Source organism: Lithobates pipiens, unplaced genomic scaffold (genome assembly GCF_037356315.1).
Source record: "Lithobates pipiens isolate NorthernLeopardFrog02 unplaced genomic scaffold, aLitPip1_a1.2 Scaffold_19, whole genome shotgun sequence".
NCBI classification, from domain to species: domain Eukaryota; kingdom Metazoa; phylum Chordata; class Amphibia; order Anura; family Ranidae; genus Lithobates; species Lithobates pipiens.
The window spans coordinates 291,679,145-291,695,365 of record NW_027507764.1 but is presented as its reverse complement, the minus strand read 5'-3'; the positions used below and the strand labels follow the sequence as shown (position 1 = coordinate 291,695,365).

The 16,221-nt window shown below is 43.3% G+C and overlaps 1 protein-coding gene across 2 annotated transcripts in view; it reads left to right on the top strand.

Annotated features, from left to right (window-relative positions):
* The window catches only part of GABBR2 (gamma-aminobutyric acid type B receptor subunit 2), a 984,619-nt gene extending 968,615 nt beyond the window's left edge, over positions 1-16,004 (top strand). For both annotated transcript variants that reach the window (XM_077492007.1, XM_077492008.1), the window contains exons 18-19: positions 10,491-10,608; positions 15,482-16,004. In XM_077492007.1, the coding sequence (XP_077348133.1) occupies positions 10,491-10,608; positions 15,482-15,647 (284 nt within the window). In that variant the 3' untranslated portion in view covers positions 15,648-16,004. The remainder of the gene's footprint in view (positions 1-10,490; positions 10,609-15,481) is intronic.
* The last annotated feature ends 217 nt before the right edge of the window (positions 16,005-16,221 follow it).

Genomic DNA, 16,221 nt, shown 5'->3' with positions numbered 1-16,221 from the left:
GAATGGCCGTTCCAGCTGTTTATCATCTCTGCTCCTCCGGATAGAAGTGGATGTGATTACCCTCCCTCCTTAACATTTTATGCCTGACTACAATGTCCTTTTGTGAGTAGCCAATTGGCTGTGTGATTTTATCAGATTAAATGTAATCTACCTTATATACTACACTTAGTTTGGCGCACTTCTTGTCTTTTCTACATTATATTTCCTAGAGAGTTGTGCTTCTCCTCTCAAGACAGTTGCTGCCACTGGTGTTAAGAGTTTGAACTTTTATGGACCATACTTAAGGAACTTTGTGGACATTATCTGTGTTTTTTTTTTTTTTGTGTACATATATATATGTGCATGTGTGTGTATGTATATATGTATATATATATATATATATATATTGTAAGGGATCTTCCCGGGGTAGGGTGTGTTTGGACACAGTTCACAGCAGACTTGGAATTTATAAAGCAGATCTTGGCGTTTATTCGTGGTACAAACAGTCCAGCAAACAAAATATACAGCAACACCGTGCTTTCTAAGTACAACAAAAATAAAAAGTCCTAGCCCGGCTGGGCGCTTACTAACAGGTTCTGCTCACCTATCTGACACTTACAAACACAGCGTCTTTCACCTGGATATCGCAGGGTGAGTTTTAGCTCCAGCAGTGGCTGTGCTTGCAGCTTCCTTCAACACACAGATTGTTCATTCCCTGGCTGAGAGCAATCACCTGCAGACCCTGCAGAGCCTTTAGCTTCCCAGGCTAATTAGGATCAAAGCTCACCTGATCCCAAACCCAGAACTGGATCGGGGGATGTGGAATGACAGGTCCCTCTACCAAACCTACCTGCCATTCCATATAAACCCAGGCCCGGCAAAATTAAATAACAACTCAGCAGCATATCGCTGCTGAGAAACTGATCCATCCTGGATTTATCATCTCACACTGTGTAGCAACCTAGGTGAGATGTACACCCCCTCAACCACTTCTCCAGTGACATGTCTACATATCCCCCCCCTCTTTTTCAGACCGGAGGGCTGAGCCTTTTGTCCCCACAGACAACTTACCCTTGACAATGCGTCAGCATTTGCCTGTAATTTCCCTGGCCTGTGTTCCACAGTGAAATTAAAGTTTTGTAGGGAGAGAAACCATCTAGTCACTCTTGCATTTCTCTCCTTGTTTAACTTCATCCATGTTAGGGGGGCATGGTCTGTCACCAACTTGAATTTCCTGCCTAGCAAGTAATACTTTAAAGATTCTAGGGCCCACTTTACTGCCAAACATTCTCGCTCCACAATGGCATAATTTTTCTCGGCCGGGGTTAGTTTTCTACTCAAGTACGTCACTGGATGCTCCTCACCATTCACTACTTGTGAGAGTACTGCACCTAAGCCTGTGTTAGAGGCATCTGTCTGAACCAGAAATTCTCGCCTGAAATCGGGGGTAACTAAGACAGGTGGTTGGCACAAGGCAGACTTAAGGCTTTGGAAAGCCTTCTCGGCCTCTGGGGTCCACGTGACCATTGCTGTCTTTCCGCCCTTTGTCAAGTCAGTTAGTGGAGCAGCAACTGAGGCAAAGTTCGGCACAAATCTACGGTAATACCCCGTAATACCCAGGAAAGCTCTAACCTGTTTCCTTGTCAGGGGTCTAGGCCAATTCTGTATTGCCTCAATTTTATTTAGCTGTGGCTTAATCAACCCTCTCCCAATAATGTAGCCCAGATATTTGGCCTCTTCTAGGGCTAGAGCACACTTCTCGGCATTTATGGTCAACCCCGCATCACTTATGGCATCCAACACGGCCTGTACCTTACAGAGGTGACTTTCCCAATCAGGGCTAAAAATGACCACATCATCGAGGTAGGCAGCTGAGTAATCACGATGTGGTCGCAGAATCAAGTCCATCAACCTCTGGAAAGTTGCAGGCGCTCCATGTAACCCGAATGGCATCACTACATACTGGAATAGCCCATCAGGGGTGGAGAATGCAGTTTTCTCTTTAGCCTCACCAGAAAGTGGAATCTGCCAGTAGCCCTTTGTGAGATCGAGGGTGGTTATGTACCTGGCGTTACCCAACTTCTCAATCAACTCATCTACCCTGGGCATAGGATACGCATCGAACTTGGAGATCTCATTCAACTTTCTGAAATCGTTACAGAACCTCCAAGTTCCACTGGGCTTTGGGATTAGCACAATTGGGCTGGACCATTCACTCTGTGACACCTCAATTACCCCCAGAGCAAGCATACGTTTTACCTCGGCAGATACGGCTTCCCTACGTGCCTCGGGTATCCTATAGGGCTTAAGGTTTACTCTGCTTCTAGGCTCAGTTTCAATGTGATGATGGATGAGGTGTGTACGCCCTGGGAGGTCAGAGAACTTGTTTTTGTTTTTCTGTAAAAATTCCTGAGCCTCCTGTTTCTGTGACACTGATAGAGTATCACCTACTTTGACTGGAGGGATTGGTGGTGACAAATTATTAACAGTATTTGTCGCCACCAAGGATTCCCTGTCTTTCCAGGGCTTGATCAAGTTTATGTGATAAACTTGGAAAGGCTTCCTTCTACCTGGTTGGTGCACCTTGTAGTTCACCTCACTGATCTTTTCAACAATTTCATAAGGACCTTGCCACTTCGCCAAGAATTTACTCTCAACAGTGGGGACTAGTATAAGGACCCTATCGCCTGGGTTGAATGTCCTGATTCTTGCGGACCGGTTGTAAATTCTACTTTGGGCCTCTTGAGCCCTCTGGAGGTGTTCCCTTACCAGGGGCATTACAGTGGCTATACGGTCCTGCATTTGTGCTACATGCTCAATAACACTCTTGTATGGGGTGGACTCATTCTCCCATGTCTCTTTTGCAATGTCCAGTAGACCCCTAGGGTGATGACCATAGACCAACTCGAATGGTGAGAACCCTGTGGACGCTTGGGGCACCTCCCTAATAGCAAACATGAGGTAGGGTAATAAATGATCCCAGTCACGACCATCTTTTGCTACCACTTTCTTCAACATATGTTTCAAAGTTTTATTAAATCTCTCCACCAATCCGTCCGTCTGGGGGTGGTATACAGAGGTACGGATGTGTGAGATCTTAAATAGTCTGCATAATTCCTTCATTACTTTCGACATAAATGGCGTACCTTGGTCAGTTAGGATTTCTTTGGGGATCCCAGTCCTAGAGAACATATAAAACAACTCACGTGCAATTGTTTTAGATGCAGTGTTTCTTAAGGGTACAGCCTCAGGATAGCGGGTCGCATAATCCAGGACTACCAAAATATACTGGTGTCCTCTAGCTGACTTTACAATGGGACCCACTAAATCCATGGCAATACGCTCAAAAGGCACCTCTATAATAGGGAGCGAAACCAAAGGACTGCGAAAATGTGACACTGGGGCACTAACCTGACATGTGGGGCACGACTCACAGTATTTTTTAATGTCATCATATATGGCCGGCCAAAAAAACCTCTGGAGAACCCTCTCTCGCGTTTTGTCAGTCCCCAAGTGTCCCCCAAGAACATGGTTATGTGCCATGTCAAGCACCTGACGCCGGTACGGCTTAGGTACCAGAAGCTGTTCCACAATCTCATCCTTAATCTTATTGACTCTATAGAAAAGATCATTAGTCACCGAAAAATGTGGAAATCTTTTTTCAGCATCTGGTTCCTGAGGTACCCCGTTCATAACAGCAACCTGCTCTCTCGCATTTTTGAGAGTGGGGTCCTGTAATTGTGCAGTCCCAAAATTATCGCTAGACACCTCTAAGTCTAGTATATTTTGCTCAGTGGGAGGAGCCTCCTCCTCCCCAGCCAGGACCTGCAAAGGAAAACAATCATTTTCATCATGTACACTTTTATCATTCACAGTGGACAAGGCAACCACCTTAGAGGTATCCTCACTCCTTTTGGGGATTTTTCTTTTTTCCCAGAGAGCCCAGAATAAAGGAAAATCGCGCCCCAATATTACATTATGCATGAGGTTTTTAACCACACCCACTTCATATTGTACTGTGCCTTGTTCAGTCCCGACTTTAGCCAGCACTATAGGGTACACTTTTGTATCACCATGTATACACACAACGCTCATATGCTTTTTAGACTCTAAGTCCCCAGTCACCAGGCTAGCATGCACCAAGGTTACGAGGCTTCCTGAGTCCATTAACGCTTTAACAGGAAAGTCATTGATTGTGATGTCGCAGATTTGCGGTTCAGTCTCTAGTCCAGGAACTGCAGCACAAGATGGTTCCGCAAATAGCGACTGACGCCGGCTAGCGTCACACTCCATGGGTTCAGTGGTAAGGGGGCAATGGGCAGACACGTGTCCCGCCTCATGGCATCTCCAACACTGGATAGGGCCTGGTCCCCTTGGCAAGGAGTCCTTTTTAGAGCCCCTTAGCCACCCGGGACCATCACCAGTCTTTTGTCCCTGAGACACCACTTGAGCCCTTTTCCCTCCATCAGCACCCCTCCACACTCCCCCAATAGATGGAAGTCTCTTACCAGCTGACGGCACAGATCTGGCGCTCCGGGGAGGTGAAGATTCTGCAGGAACATCACGGAGGTAGTCCTCAGTCGCCTGGAACCTCTCCACAAGGTTGACAAGTTCGTTTGCATTCTTAGGATCACCTTGTCCCACCCAGCGTTGCAGGTCAGTAGGAAGTGCTCGGAGGTAGCGATCCATCACGACCTTCTCTAGGATTTGTGCAGGAGTAGAAGTGTCTGGCTCCAACCACTTTCTTGCCAAATGGATTAGGTCATACATCTGGGACCTCGCTGATTTGTCCAGACTGTAGCTCCAGTTGCGTACCCTCCGGGCACGGACTGCAGTAGTAACTCCTAGTCGGGCAAGTATCTCCTCTTTTAGCCGAGTATAGTCCTTAACCTCTTGCTCACTGAGGTCATAGTAGGCCTTTTGGGGTTCACCTGTTAAATAGGGCGCAATTACCTCTGCCCACTCAGCAGCTGGTAACTTCTCTCGCTCAGCCACGCGCTCAAATACTGTTAGAAAGGCCTCAACATCGTCCTCAGCAGTCATCTTTTGCAGCGCTTTCTGCACAGTCCTTCTCCCAAAAAAAATCTCTGGAGCGGCTCCCATCACTGTGGGTGGATTAGCAACCACAGGCGCCTCTCGAATTGCTATCAGGTGCTCGATAAGTTGTTGTTGTGCAGCCATGGACTGTTCATGTCGTTGCTGTTGTTGCAAACTCACTTGCATAAACTGCTTCAGCATCTCCTCCATGTTGCTGGACTGTTCTTGGAGTGTAGTTGCAGCTTTCACCCAAGACATAAGCAGCTGTAGCCAAGTCTGTCCACACCGTTGCCCCTAGCAACCGTGTTGCCCGCTACCTCCACCAATTGTAAGGGATCTTCCCGGGGTAGGGTGTGTTTGGACACAGTTCACAGCAGACTTGGAATTTATAAAGCAGATCTTGGCGTTTATTCGTGGTACAAACAGTCCAGCAAACAAAATATACAGCAACACCGTGCTTTCTAAGTACAACAAAAATAAAAAGTCCTAGCCCGGCTGGGCGCTTACTAACAGGTTCTGCTCACCTATCTGACACTTACAAACACAGCGTCTTTCACCTGGATATCGCAGGGTGAGTTTTAGCTCCAGCAGTGGCTGTGCTTGCAGCTTCCTTCAACACACAGATTGTTCATTCCCTGGCTGAGAGCAATCACCTGCAGACCCTGCAGAGCCTTTAGCTTCCCAGGCTAATTAGGATCAAAGCTCACCTGATCCCAAACCCAGAACTGGATCGGGGGATGTGGAATGACAGGTCCCTCTACCAAACCTACCTGCCATTCCATATAAACCCAGGCCCGGCAAAATTAAATAACAACTCAGCAGCATATCGCTGCTGAGAAACTGATCCATCCTGGATTTATCATCTCACACTGTGTAGCAACCTAGGTGAGATGTACACCCCCTCAACCACTTCTCCAGTGACATGTCTACAATATATATATATATATATATATATATATATAATTTTTATTTCCCTTGATCCCATTTTCTTCCCCCCCCCCCTCTTTTTTCCCCCTCTTTCCCCCTTCCCTCCCTTCCCCCCCCCCCCCCCCCCCCCCCGTTAGTATAGAGGTTTTTGGACGGTGTTTGATCTTTGCGCCATCTTATTACTATTTCTAGAATAGAGAAGTTAATGAAGGCTAAGCATGCTACCAATGTTGTATGCAAAAATTGTGAGAACAGAGTGGTGTGGTGCCTAGCGATTGCAAATGTGTTTATGGACCTGTGCAGTTCAGCACATCTTCTTTTTGCTGAGAAAAACTCTGACCAGTGTAGAAAGCACATGCCGAGCAAATTTTTTTGACTTACCTGTGAATACCTAAGACATACCCTTCCAACTTTTTCAGATGGGAACCAGGGACACCTATTAACACGAGTATGTAGGCATAGGACACACTCCTTGCTATGCTTCCTTAACCACTCTGGAAGGTTTACCCCTTTTATGACCAGGCCATTTTTTGCGATACAGAACTGCGTTATTTTAACTGACAATTTCATGGTCATGCAACACTATTCCCAAAAAAAATTGATGTCTTTTTTTTCCCCACAAATAGAGCTTTCTTTTAGTGGCATTTGATCATCTCTGCGGTTTTTATTTCTTGTGCTATAAAAAAAAAATATATATTTTTTTTACTTTCTGCTATAAAACACGCCCAAAATGCAAAAAAATCAAATTTCTTCATCAGTTTAGGCCAATCTGTATTCTGCTACATGTTTTTGGTAAAAAAAAAAAAAAAAAAAAATCATATTCAGTGTACATTGATTGGTTTATGCAAAACTTATGGCGTCTACAAACTGTGGGATATTTTTATGGAATTTTTATTGGCAGGTATCGGGCAGCGGCTCCTGTGTCCTCTCTTCCATTATGGCAGTTTTTCTGCCATGTGTCTCCTGCCTTCTTCCTAGGTGTCCAATAGAATCGCCTGTCCTTTCAGCCAAGACCCGCTTCCTGATTAGCCAGGATGTGGTTCAGTGTTACAATAGCGAATATTCATTCCCTATTGTGATACATCTGGTTGGACTCGGTTCGCAGGGCTCTGCTCCCCGGGCCCACCCTATTTTGAAGCCTATTAGTGCCCTCAATGGATGGGCCGCCCCTGCACAGTTGGGAGCTATGCTAAGAGTAATGTACATGCAACTTCCCCTAATTTTGTCCTTACCATTTTATATTGCTGCATTTGGGAACAGCAATTAGGCTGTGCACATGAAAACCCATTGACACACATACACACATTTGCTACCTCCATTTCCTGTTTTCATGGAAAAATAACATTAAATATTCAGTTGTAAGTAACACATAGTCAACAATAGTCGCAATGGTCATCTATTTAGTAGAGAACTAGCATATGCACTGAAAAATACACACTCAAAAGATAAAGAGGAATTCCTTTACATAAATAGCATAATGGAACATCAGTTAATGGTTTGGGATCCAGTTCTCAGATGAAATCCCGATTTTCTAAGGATCAGTCCTGATGAAAACTAACTGACATATGCTTAGTAAGGCTGATCATACCCTACAGTAAATATATTTAGCTTTAAGGAAGAATGAAACAGGCTTATATTTTTATAACGACAGCTGGAATCTAATTGGTTGCAATTCTCTGTTTTTCTATCTTTTAGCTGTTATAATACTGAATTATTTACCGTATAAGCAGTGGTAATGACCAACGCGCCGTAGCTTTTAATAGTTTATCAGAAATAAAGCTTGCACATGATCGGATGATAAAATCAGCAGAGCTTCCCCTCATTTCAGACCTTCCCCTCAGAATTACGACGACTGCAAGTGCATTTGTAGTGCAGAGTGGATTTGCCTTTAGTAAATCAACTCCATTGTTTTTAACTATGGTGTGTTGTTCATTATTGGACAAGCCAAAAACCTATTATCACACATATCCTTTAAAATTAAAAGTCAAGGCCCATTAAAGTGAAATGTGCACAGCCCAGGCAGGTCTAAGAAACTGGTTTACAGTACAAAACAGGAAGTGAGAAAAAATATGCAACAAATATACTTTCAGTAAGTAATAGAAAGATGTGGGGAGATAGATCGCCGCCATTACTACTAAAAAAAAAAAATGAATAAAAATGTCATAAAATGATCCCCTATTTTGTAGACGCTATAACTTTTGTTCAAACCAATCAATAAACCCTTATTGCAATTTTGTTTTACCAAAAATATGTAGAAGAATACATATCAGCCTAAACTAAGGAATTTTTTTTTTTTTGATATATATATTTTTGGGGGATATTTATTATAGCAAAAAGCAAAAAAGAATAAATTTTTTTCTAAATTTACGCTTTTTTTTGTTTATAGTGCAAAAAATAAAAACCGCAGAGGTGATCAAATACCACCAAAAGAAAGCTCTATTTGTGGGGAACAAAATACATCAATTTTGTTTGGGAGCCTCGTCGCACGACCGCACAATTGTCAATTAAAGCGACGCAGTGCCGAATCACAAAAAGTGCTCTGGTCTTTGGCCAGCAAAATAGTCTGCGGGTTACATGGTTAAATTCAATAAACCGATTTGCAATTGAGGTATTGGGCCATGGTTTTTGTTTTCTTAGAGATAAAGTATATATTTATTTTATTTTGATTCTTATGTCATTAAAATCCAACACATTTCAAATAAGTTCAAAATTAATGCATGTTTATGTTGAATATTACAGTATAAATAAAATAATAAAATATAAAAATGCACTATAAACATCAAAATAGCTTACACACTTATTAGTAGTTTAAACTTTTAGTTAGGCAAAAATACAAATGACAAGATTTCTATAATAAATTTAAACTGAGCAACTGTAGTAATAATACATTGTTCACGTATACCAGATCAGATTTCATATGATTTCATTGCATTCTACAGCAGTGCTCCTCAACATTTTTTCAGTCAGGGCGCCCTTTAGTATTTTCAGTCTTGAGGCATCCCAGTTTAAGGTTTGGTTCACATTACTGAGTACTGAGCCAGGGAATTGTGTGCGTATTTCCAACATGCAGACAAATTTGCTGCTCTTGAACATAATCACAGGGGTGTCATTAACTCCTAATCACACCCCAATGCATTGGCAAACACAGTGCGTTTTCGCTGCAGTGCAATTTTAAAAAAAGGGTCAGGCCCTGTTTTTTGCAGGTATGGAAGCCCATTGAAATGAATAGACTTACATGCAGCAGCATAGATGTGAACCTCCAGTTTTGGATGCTCACCCCAAACCTCCCCTCTCTGCTTGCCTCTGTACCCTGAACCCCCTTCTCTGCTCACCTCCACACCCCCCTCTTTGCTTACTTCCTTACCCCAAACTCCCTCTTTGCTTACTTCTGTACCCAAATCCCCCTCTCCGCTTACTTTTGTATCCCAAACCCAAACGCTCTCTATGCTCACCCCCGAACCCCCTCTCTGCTTACCTGTGTAGCCCAAACCCCGCTTTTGCTCACCTTTGTACTGCAAACACCCTTTTCTGCTTACCTCTGTACCCAAAACTCCCTGTTCGCTCCCCTTTGTACCCAAAACCCTCTGTTGGCTCACCTCTGTTCCACCAAACCTCTGTCTTTTAACCTTTGTATCCCCAACCCCCCTCTCTGCTCACTCTCTTTTTGCTCACCTCTGTACCCAAAAATCTTCTTCTCTGCTCACCTCTACACCTTAACCCCCCCCCCCCCCCCCCGTTGGAATACCTTTGTACCCCACTCTGTTTGCTAAAGCCAACCCCTATCCTCCCTTCTGATCCCCTCTGTGCTCTGCTTTCCTCTCATCAAAGCCCCAGGGCAGGACTGTTCTTCTCTTACTGTCCACAATGCTGTGGGAGGTGCTGCCCAAGTTCAGGGAGTGTGGTCCTACACACAACCTTGCACTCATACCAGGTACTGCCCTGTAGGGGGAGGAAGACAGCTCAGGAAGCCTCCTCCCCCTTCCACTGCTCTACACTGCACTGTCCCAACTAAGGTCCTGCTGTACCGATGTACTTCAGCGAAGCGGAACTGCGGTTGGATCTAACAGCCTTTCTTAACCAGGATGCCACAGAACCTGATTGAGAAAGGCTTTCCTAAAGCACAGCTTTTAATCATAGTTTTACCATAAAACATAAATAAGAAATAATAAGAAAAGTACATTTTCAAATAAGATAAGATCTTCTTTGTGGTTTTTTTAATGAAATGTATAAAAAAAGAATAAATCAAATAATAAAAAAAAAAAATCAACAGACAAAATGATTTAAATAAAAAAAAAATGGAAAGAAGGGGTTAATTGCATATTATTAGGGTTATATTTGTATTAGGTAGGGGCTGGATGTTGGATGGACCTTGATTGAAACTAAAAGTTTCCATTTAGCTTGCTGCTGCTTTACCTTTCTGTCACAATGAGATAGCAGAAAAAGGTTGTGATCTCTAGTGGTGTGCTGGTGTAGGAAAAATAAAAGAATGTAGATACTGTATGCTGTTTATACAGTATGTATAACCTAAAAAAAATTTTTTTTTACAGATGGTGAAAAGGTTGCTTTAAAAAATCATCATGATCAAAATAGTCCCTCACAGTGGAACACTATAGAATCATCCAGAACTAACAAAGATTCCATAGAAGATATTAATTCACCAGAACAGTAAGTATTGTATCTACTATTCTTAGAAATTGAGAGATGCAAAGAATGGGAGAAAAAACACATTTTAAAAATTGTAGGTTACAGAAATGCACCTAAAAGTTTCAACTTACTAGCATTTTTTAAGTGCATTTAACACCTATTATGTAGCTCCATCCTCCAGCTCTCATTCCAGTTGTATGCTGTACATACGCTATACATGACTCAAATGTCAGCAGCTCCCTCTGAATCAGTCAGTCTCCACCATGGGTGGCTCTATTGGCAGCAACTGGCTTGACAAATCTCCATCTAAAAATTGAGTCAGGCAAAAAATTCTCAGCTGAGCAGTGTCTGACAGCCATTGGTGCAGCAGCTGTCAGAGGAGATTTCTCCATCCACACGGTTCTGTATGAATGGGGGATATGGGAGTCTATTGATTTCTCTTGTTCTGCTCATTTGTCACAACCCCTTATGTTTAAGGTGTCTCCTTCATTTGTCACAGCCACAGATGCTTCCAAGTTATGCCCAGAGCATGGTGGTCATGTTATGGGGCGAATTGCATGACTTGTCATGTGCCAAGCAAGTCTGTTTATACTCGAGCTGGAGACACTGTCCCTGCTCAAACACTGATCCTGACAGTCCTCAAGGCAACCAAGCTTCCCCAGTCTGCCAACATTTTTAACAGTTTTAACAGTTTGCTACAGTCTTTGCTCATCTGCCACAGTCTCTACCAGTCTGCTACAGTCTATACCAGTTTGGAGGAGTCTCTAAGAGTCTGCTTCATTCCCTATGAGTCAGCTACACAAGATACCAGTCTGCTACCGTTTCTACCAACTTGCTTCAGTCTTCACAAGCCTGCTACAGTTGCTACCAGTCTGCTACAGTCTCTACCAGTCTGTTTCAGTCTTCACCAGCCTGTTGCAGTCGCTTTCAGTCTGCAAGAGTCTCTAGCAATCTTCTACAGTTCTCTACCACTCAGTCGGCTATAGTCTAGTACCAGTCACCTCTCTCATAGTTGACTACCTCTTCTGCACTATGGGCACCCCTCCACCTCTGTGTCTATGAGTACCTGTTGGCTGACCTGGGGGTCACCCAAAAGGCCTGGGGGTCCTGGGCAGAACACCAGCTTTCCCTTAGACTTGACCCTTCGGGAAAGCAGTCACTTTCAGTTGGGGTCATGCCTATGCTTATATCAGTGGGTCAACACCCGCACATGTGACACCACAAGGCTAAACAAGAGAAATCTTAATGTGCATGCCTAGCCTTTTACTTATCTATCCCGAACCCAGTGGGATTATAAAGAGGCCACACAGACACTTGTCAAAAACCATGTGCAATCTGCAGTTTCCATATAATCCTATGTACAATGTGTACTCTGCTGCCCTCCATAGGATTGAATGCAAAGTGCTAGACTGGGGAGAAGTGCGTATAGGACTGGTGGGGGATTGTACAAAAAAAAGTGTAACCGCACAAAAGTCTTACTTTATTTTTTTGTTTTGAAAAGATGTTTGAAGGGTTGGAGCCCCTGTCAGGAATTTATTACAGTCTATGCCCTTGTTTTCCCTCACTTCCTATCAGGAAATTGCTACAATTCAAAATTAAAATAAAATTATTTTATTGGGGACAATGTTTTTTAAAAGCATCTTACATAAAATACAGGATATCGACCGACAGTGTACACCAGTCTTTCTCAACACAGAGGAACCCTTGAAATAATTCTCCGGTCTCAGGGAACCCCTGCTAAAAATTAGAAGTCTACAACTCAAGATACATTAGTGTAATGGTCAGTGGGAAGAATGGTCCTTACAGTTGTGGTAATTGGGAAGAATTACCTCCTTACAAATAGTTAAAAAGATCAGTGGTGTCAGTGGGAATTTATCCGAGAGGCAGAAATTGCCCAATGCTGAAGGTACCCTTAGCAAACTCTGTAGAAACCCTAGGGTTCCACGGAACCCTGGTTGAGAATCACTGGTGTACACATACATGCCTGTCGCTATGATATATCTCTGTTGTCCCACCAATCCTATAACATAGCATTTTGTTGGACGTGTCCTCTAATTGATGCAGTTGTTAGATGTTTCTTACATGTTTCAAATGTCTGCCACAGGAGAAAGAGAACGTGTTCACGCTACAAAAAAATACATGTCAGATTATACAGTGCTTTGGAAGGAGTTTTTCTCCAGAGTTTAGTGAATGTAGTGAAGTTTCACTTTGCAAAGAATACCCAATCACCTGCAAGGAAAATAAAAAATAAACAGCATCTTTGCTTGTGGGTGATTGTATGGTGGAATAGGCAGCGTTTCACTTTTTTCACTAAGCTTTGGGACAAATTCCCTTGCAATTGCAACTTCCCTTGCAAAGAACACTTGAATAGGCAGTAAATAGAAAGGCAGCCTTTCTATTAATACAAATTAGAGTGCATTATCTGAGACACAATAAGCACAAATATTGTTTACTGGGTGGACAGTATCTATGCAGCTTGGTTAGACCCCAAAATAAGAGAGAGAGACAAGACAGGTTTTATCCTGAAAAACATTTGAGTGTAATGTGTGAGACACAATAGTTAAAGATATTGTACAGTGACTTGACAATGCAGCTCCAGATGATAGCAGATGTCAGCTGCCATCTTTCACTACAAGAACAAAAACTACACTATAACCACTCCCAAGTATGGTAGCCTGAGCACCACTTTGTCTAAGTTTTTTGTGCTGCAATCCCTTCCATATAGCCTAATTTAAATTTCCTAGCCTGCCGGAGTGGCAGATTCCCAGCCATATTTTTAGTTTTTTGTACACTAATGCTATGTCTTTATAAAGTTTTATTTTATATATGGGGAAAGGGGGTGCAGTGAACGTGAGGAACATAATATGTGTTGGTTTAGGTGCACTCTGTTTTTGTAGTTGAGGGATGTAGGTGTGGCGCTGTTCACAAAAGATTTATGGATTCCCAATATGCATTTCCTATAGGGGCACTGTCAGGGGCGTAACTATAGGGGGTGCAGCAGTCGCGACCGCTACCGGGCCCTGTGATGCAGGGGGCCCATGCAGCCCCCTCTACATATGGCCGGCAGCAGCATAGGCAGCTAGGGGTACCAGTGCACCATGCACATGGGTGGCTGGAGGGTGACTAGCAGAGCTCCATGCTCGACTATCGCACTGGCTGCTCTTCAGTTGTGCATTCCCCGCATGACCTGTGTCCTCGGCCGGCTCCTCAGAGTACCCCTCCCCTGCTCCATGCATTGCCGCTCAGTCCGATGTCTGTTTTCCCCAGCCAGAGTCCCGCGCCCCCGGAGTCCGGCCTGCACTGCATACTTCCCCCGGGTAAACAAACTTTAAGCACACAGATGCAGTTCAGCCCTATGACAACCGGCTCCCTGGAGGACCTGTAGGCATGTCTGCCAGCCCCCCTCCTCCCCCGTCATACACAGATGGTGAAAGGTCTTTCTGGGAGATATGCTGATCACCCGTCCAGCACACTGGATGGAGCCCAGGCCAACATGGATGAGTGCGCGGCTTACAGCTTGTTCATGGTGAGTGAGAGGACCCCATCCCCCACACACCATTACATACCCCCTCCATCTCCCCCTTGGGACAGGGCCCCCTTCTCATGTGGGGACAGGGAATCCCACCTCCCCTGGGGACAGGGACCCCTTCTCACCTGGGGGCAGTAACTTCATCTGCCCTGGAGAAAAGGACCTCATCTCTTCTGGGGACGGGGACCCCATCCTGCCTAGGAACAGTCCCCCAATGGGGCACCTAAAAATAAAATAAAAATAATAAAAAAAAACTACTGATACCAGTGGTGGAACTACAGGGCTCACAAAGGTCATACCCGTGACCACGCCCTGGAGTTCCACCGCCGGAATCGGAGGGAAGGGCCCTGGCTGGGGTTCAGGGGGGCCCTTCATGGTTTCTTGCATCGGGGCCCTGAAGGTTCTAGTTACGCCACTGGGCACTGTAAAGAGCACCAACACAAAAGACTGAAGAGCACCAGCGTCACTTTTTGAAGGGCACCGGTCACTTTTTTTGGGGATATATATTTTTTATGTATTGAAGGACTGCATATATATGTACATACTTACAATGACTGTATTATTTGGCTACTATGTATTGAATTTAAAGGCTGAAGCACATATTAATAAGAGCACTTGTCACTTTGAAAGTATTATATATTTTTTATTTTGCACAATACTTTAGCACCATTCACTTTAATATGAGCAGTGTTTATCTATATAGTATTGATCATACACTTAAGTTTATTTAAAACAGCAGCAGTAAGCATACTGGGAATCCATTTTTTTTTTTGTGAACAGTGCCACACCTCCATCCCTCTCAACTAAATCTTGTACTCCACCTAGGTGTTTGTATCTGTAGGGGCAACAGATCTTTAATTATTCAGCCACTTGCGCGGAACCACCAACACACCTTGCACTTATTTTTTTTTCCTTCAAACAATGCAAAAAGGGAAATTACCCCAAATTATTAAAAAGTAGTTAAGATGTAGAAAACTGAAGCACAGGCAGTTGTTGCTGACAGATATTGCTCTTAAAGGAATATTTGGATGTACGATTCCATGCACAGAGGCAGGGCATACAGTATAAGAAATGTACTCCAGCACTGCAATTCAAAGAACTGTTAATTAAATGTGAACTCAACCAATAAAATCTGATATACATTTTAATTTTGATAAAAGGCAAGCTTATTTTTATTTTAATAGCTAGCTTTCATAAAAAATATAAGCTGTGATGCTGAAAAAAAATCCTTGTTTGGGCACTTTGTTATGGGGTGACAACACTCTTCCTCTATCTCCCACAATCTCCTGCTTGTAAATCAGCTTGTCACATGCTCTCCCAAAGGCGACCATAAGAATTTTAACTTTTTCTTTTATCTCTTAACAGCATACAGCGACGGCTATCATTACAACTACCCATCCTCCACCATGCCTACTTGCCATCAATAGGTGGCGTGGATGCAAGCTGTGCCAGTCCGTGTGTAAGCCCTAGTGCCAGCCCTCGGCACAGACATGTGCAGCCTTCCTTCCAAGTTATGGTCTCTGGCCTGTAGGAATGGATGAAACAGGCTTCCTAGACTATTCCTGTAATTTCTCAAGAGAGACTCAACTGCACATTCTGATATAGAACCTTTGCTACACATATAACATTTGCTCTTAATACATGGAGACAGAGGAATTATATGGATCTAATCCTGGGAGGCCAATTTCAACCAGCGTGGGCTAGAAGAGAAAGCGTTAGAGAGATGCACAGAGTCATACCTGGAGCCTTATTTGTGGAGTTTTTGTTTCTTTACTCAGAGGACTCAGATAAAAGAAATTCTTCCCAAAACTCTATGAGCAAAAGAACAAGAGTATAGAGTCCTCAATCTTGCACAAAGGAGGAAAAAGATAAAAATAAAAATAAAAATTCAGAAAGGTAACTTTTTAAATCCAACTCACAATGCTACGAATATGGCTGCTATGAACTTTGGTTAGTACACTTTATATACATGTAAAAATGAAAAAAAAAAACACTAAAATAATAGTAATGAAAAAAAAGACAAAAAAAAATGAAGACAGCACAGCTAGGAAATATTTGCAGAGAAACATACACGGGTTTGCACAATTCTGCTGAAATGCTGAATG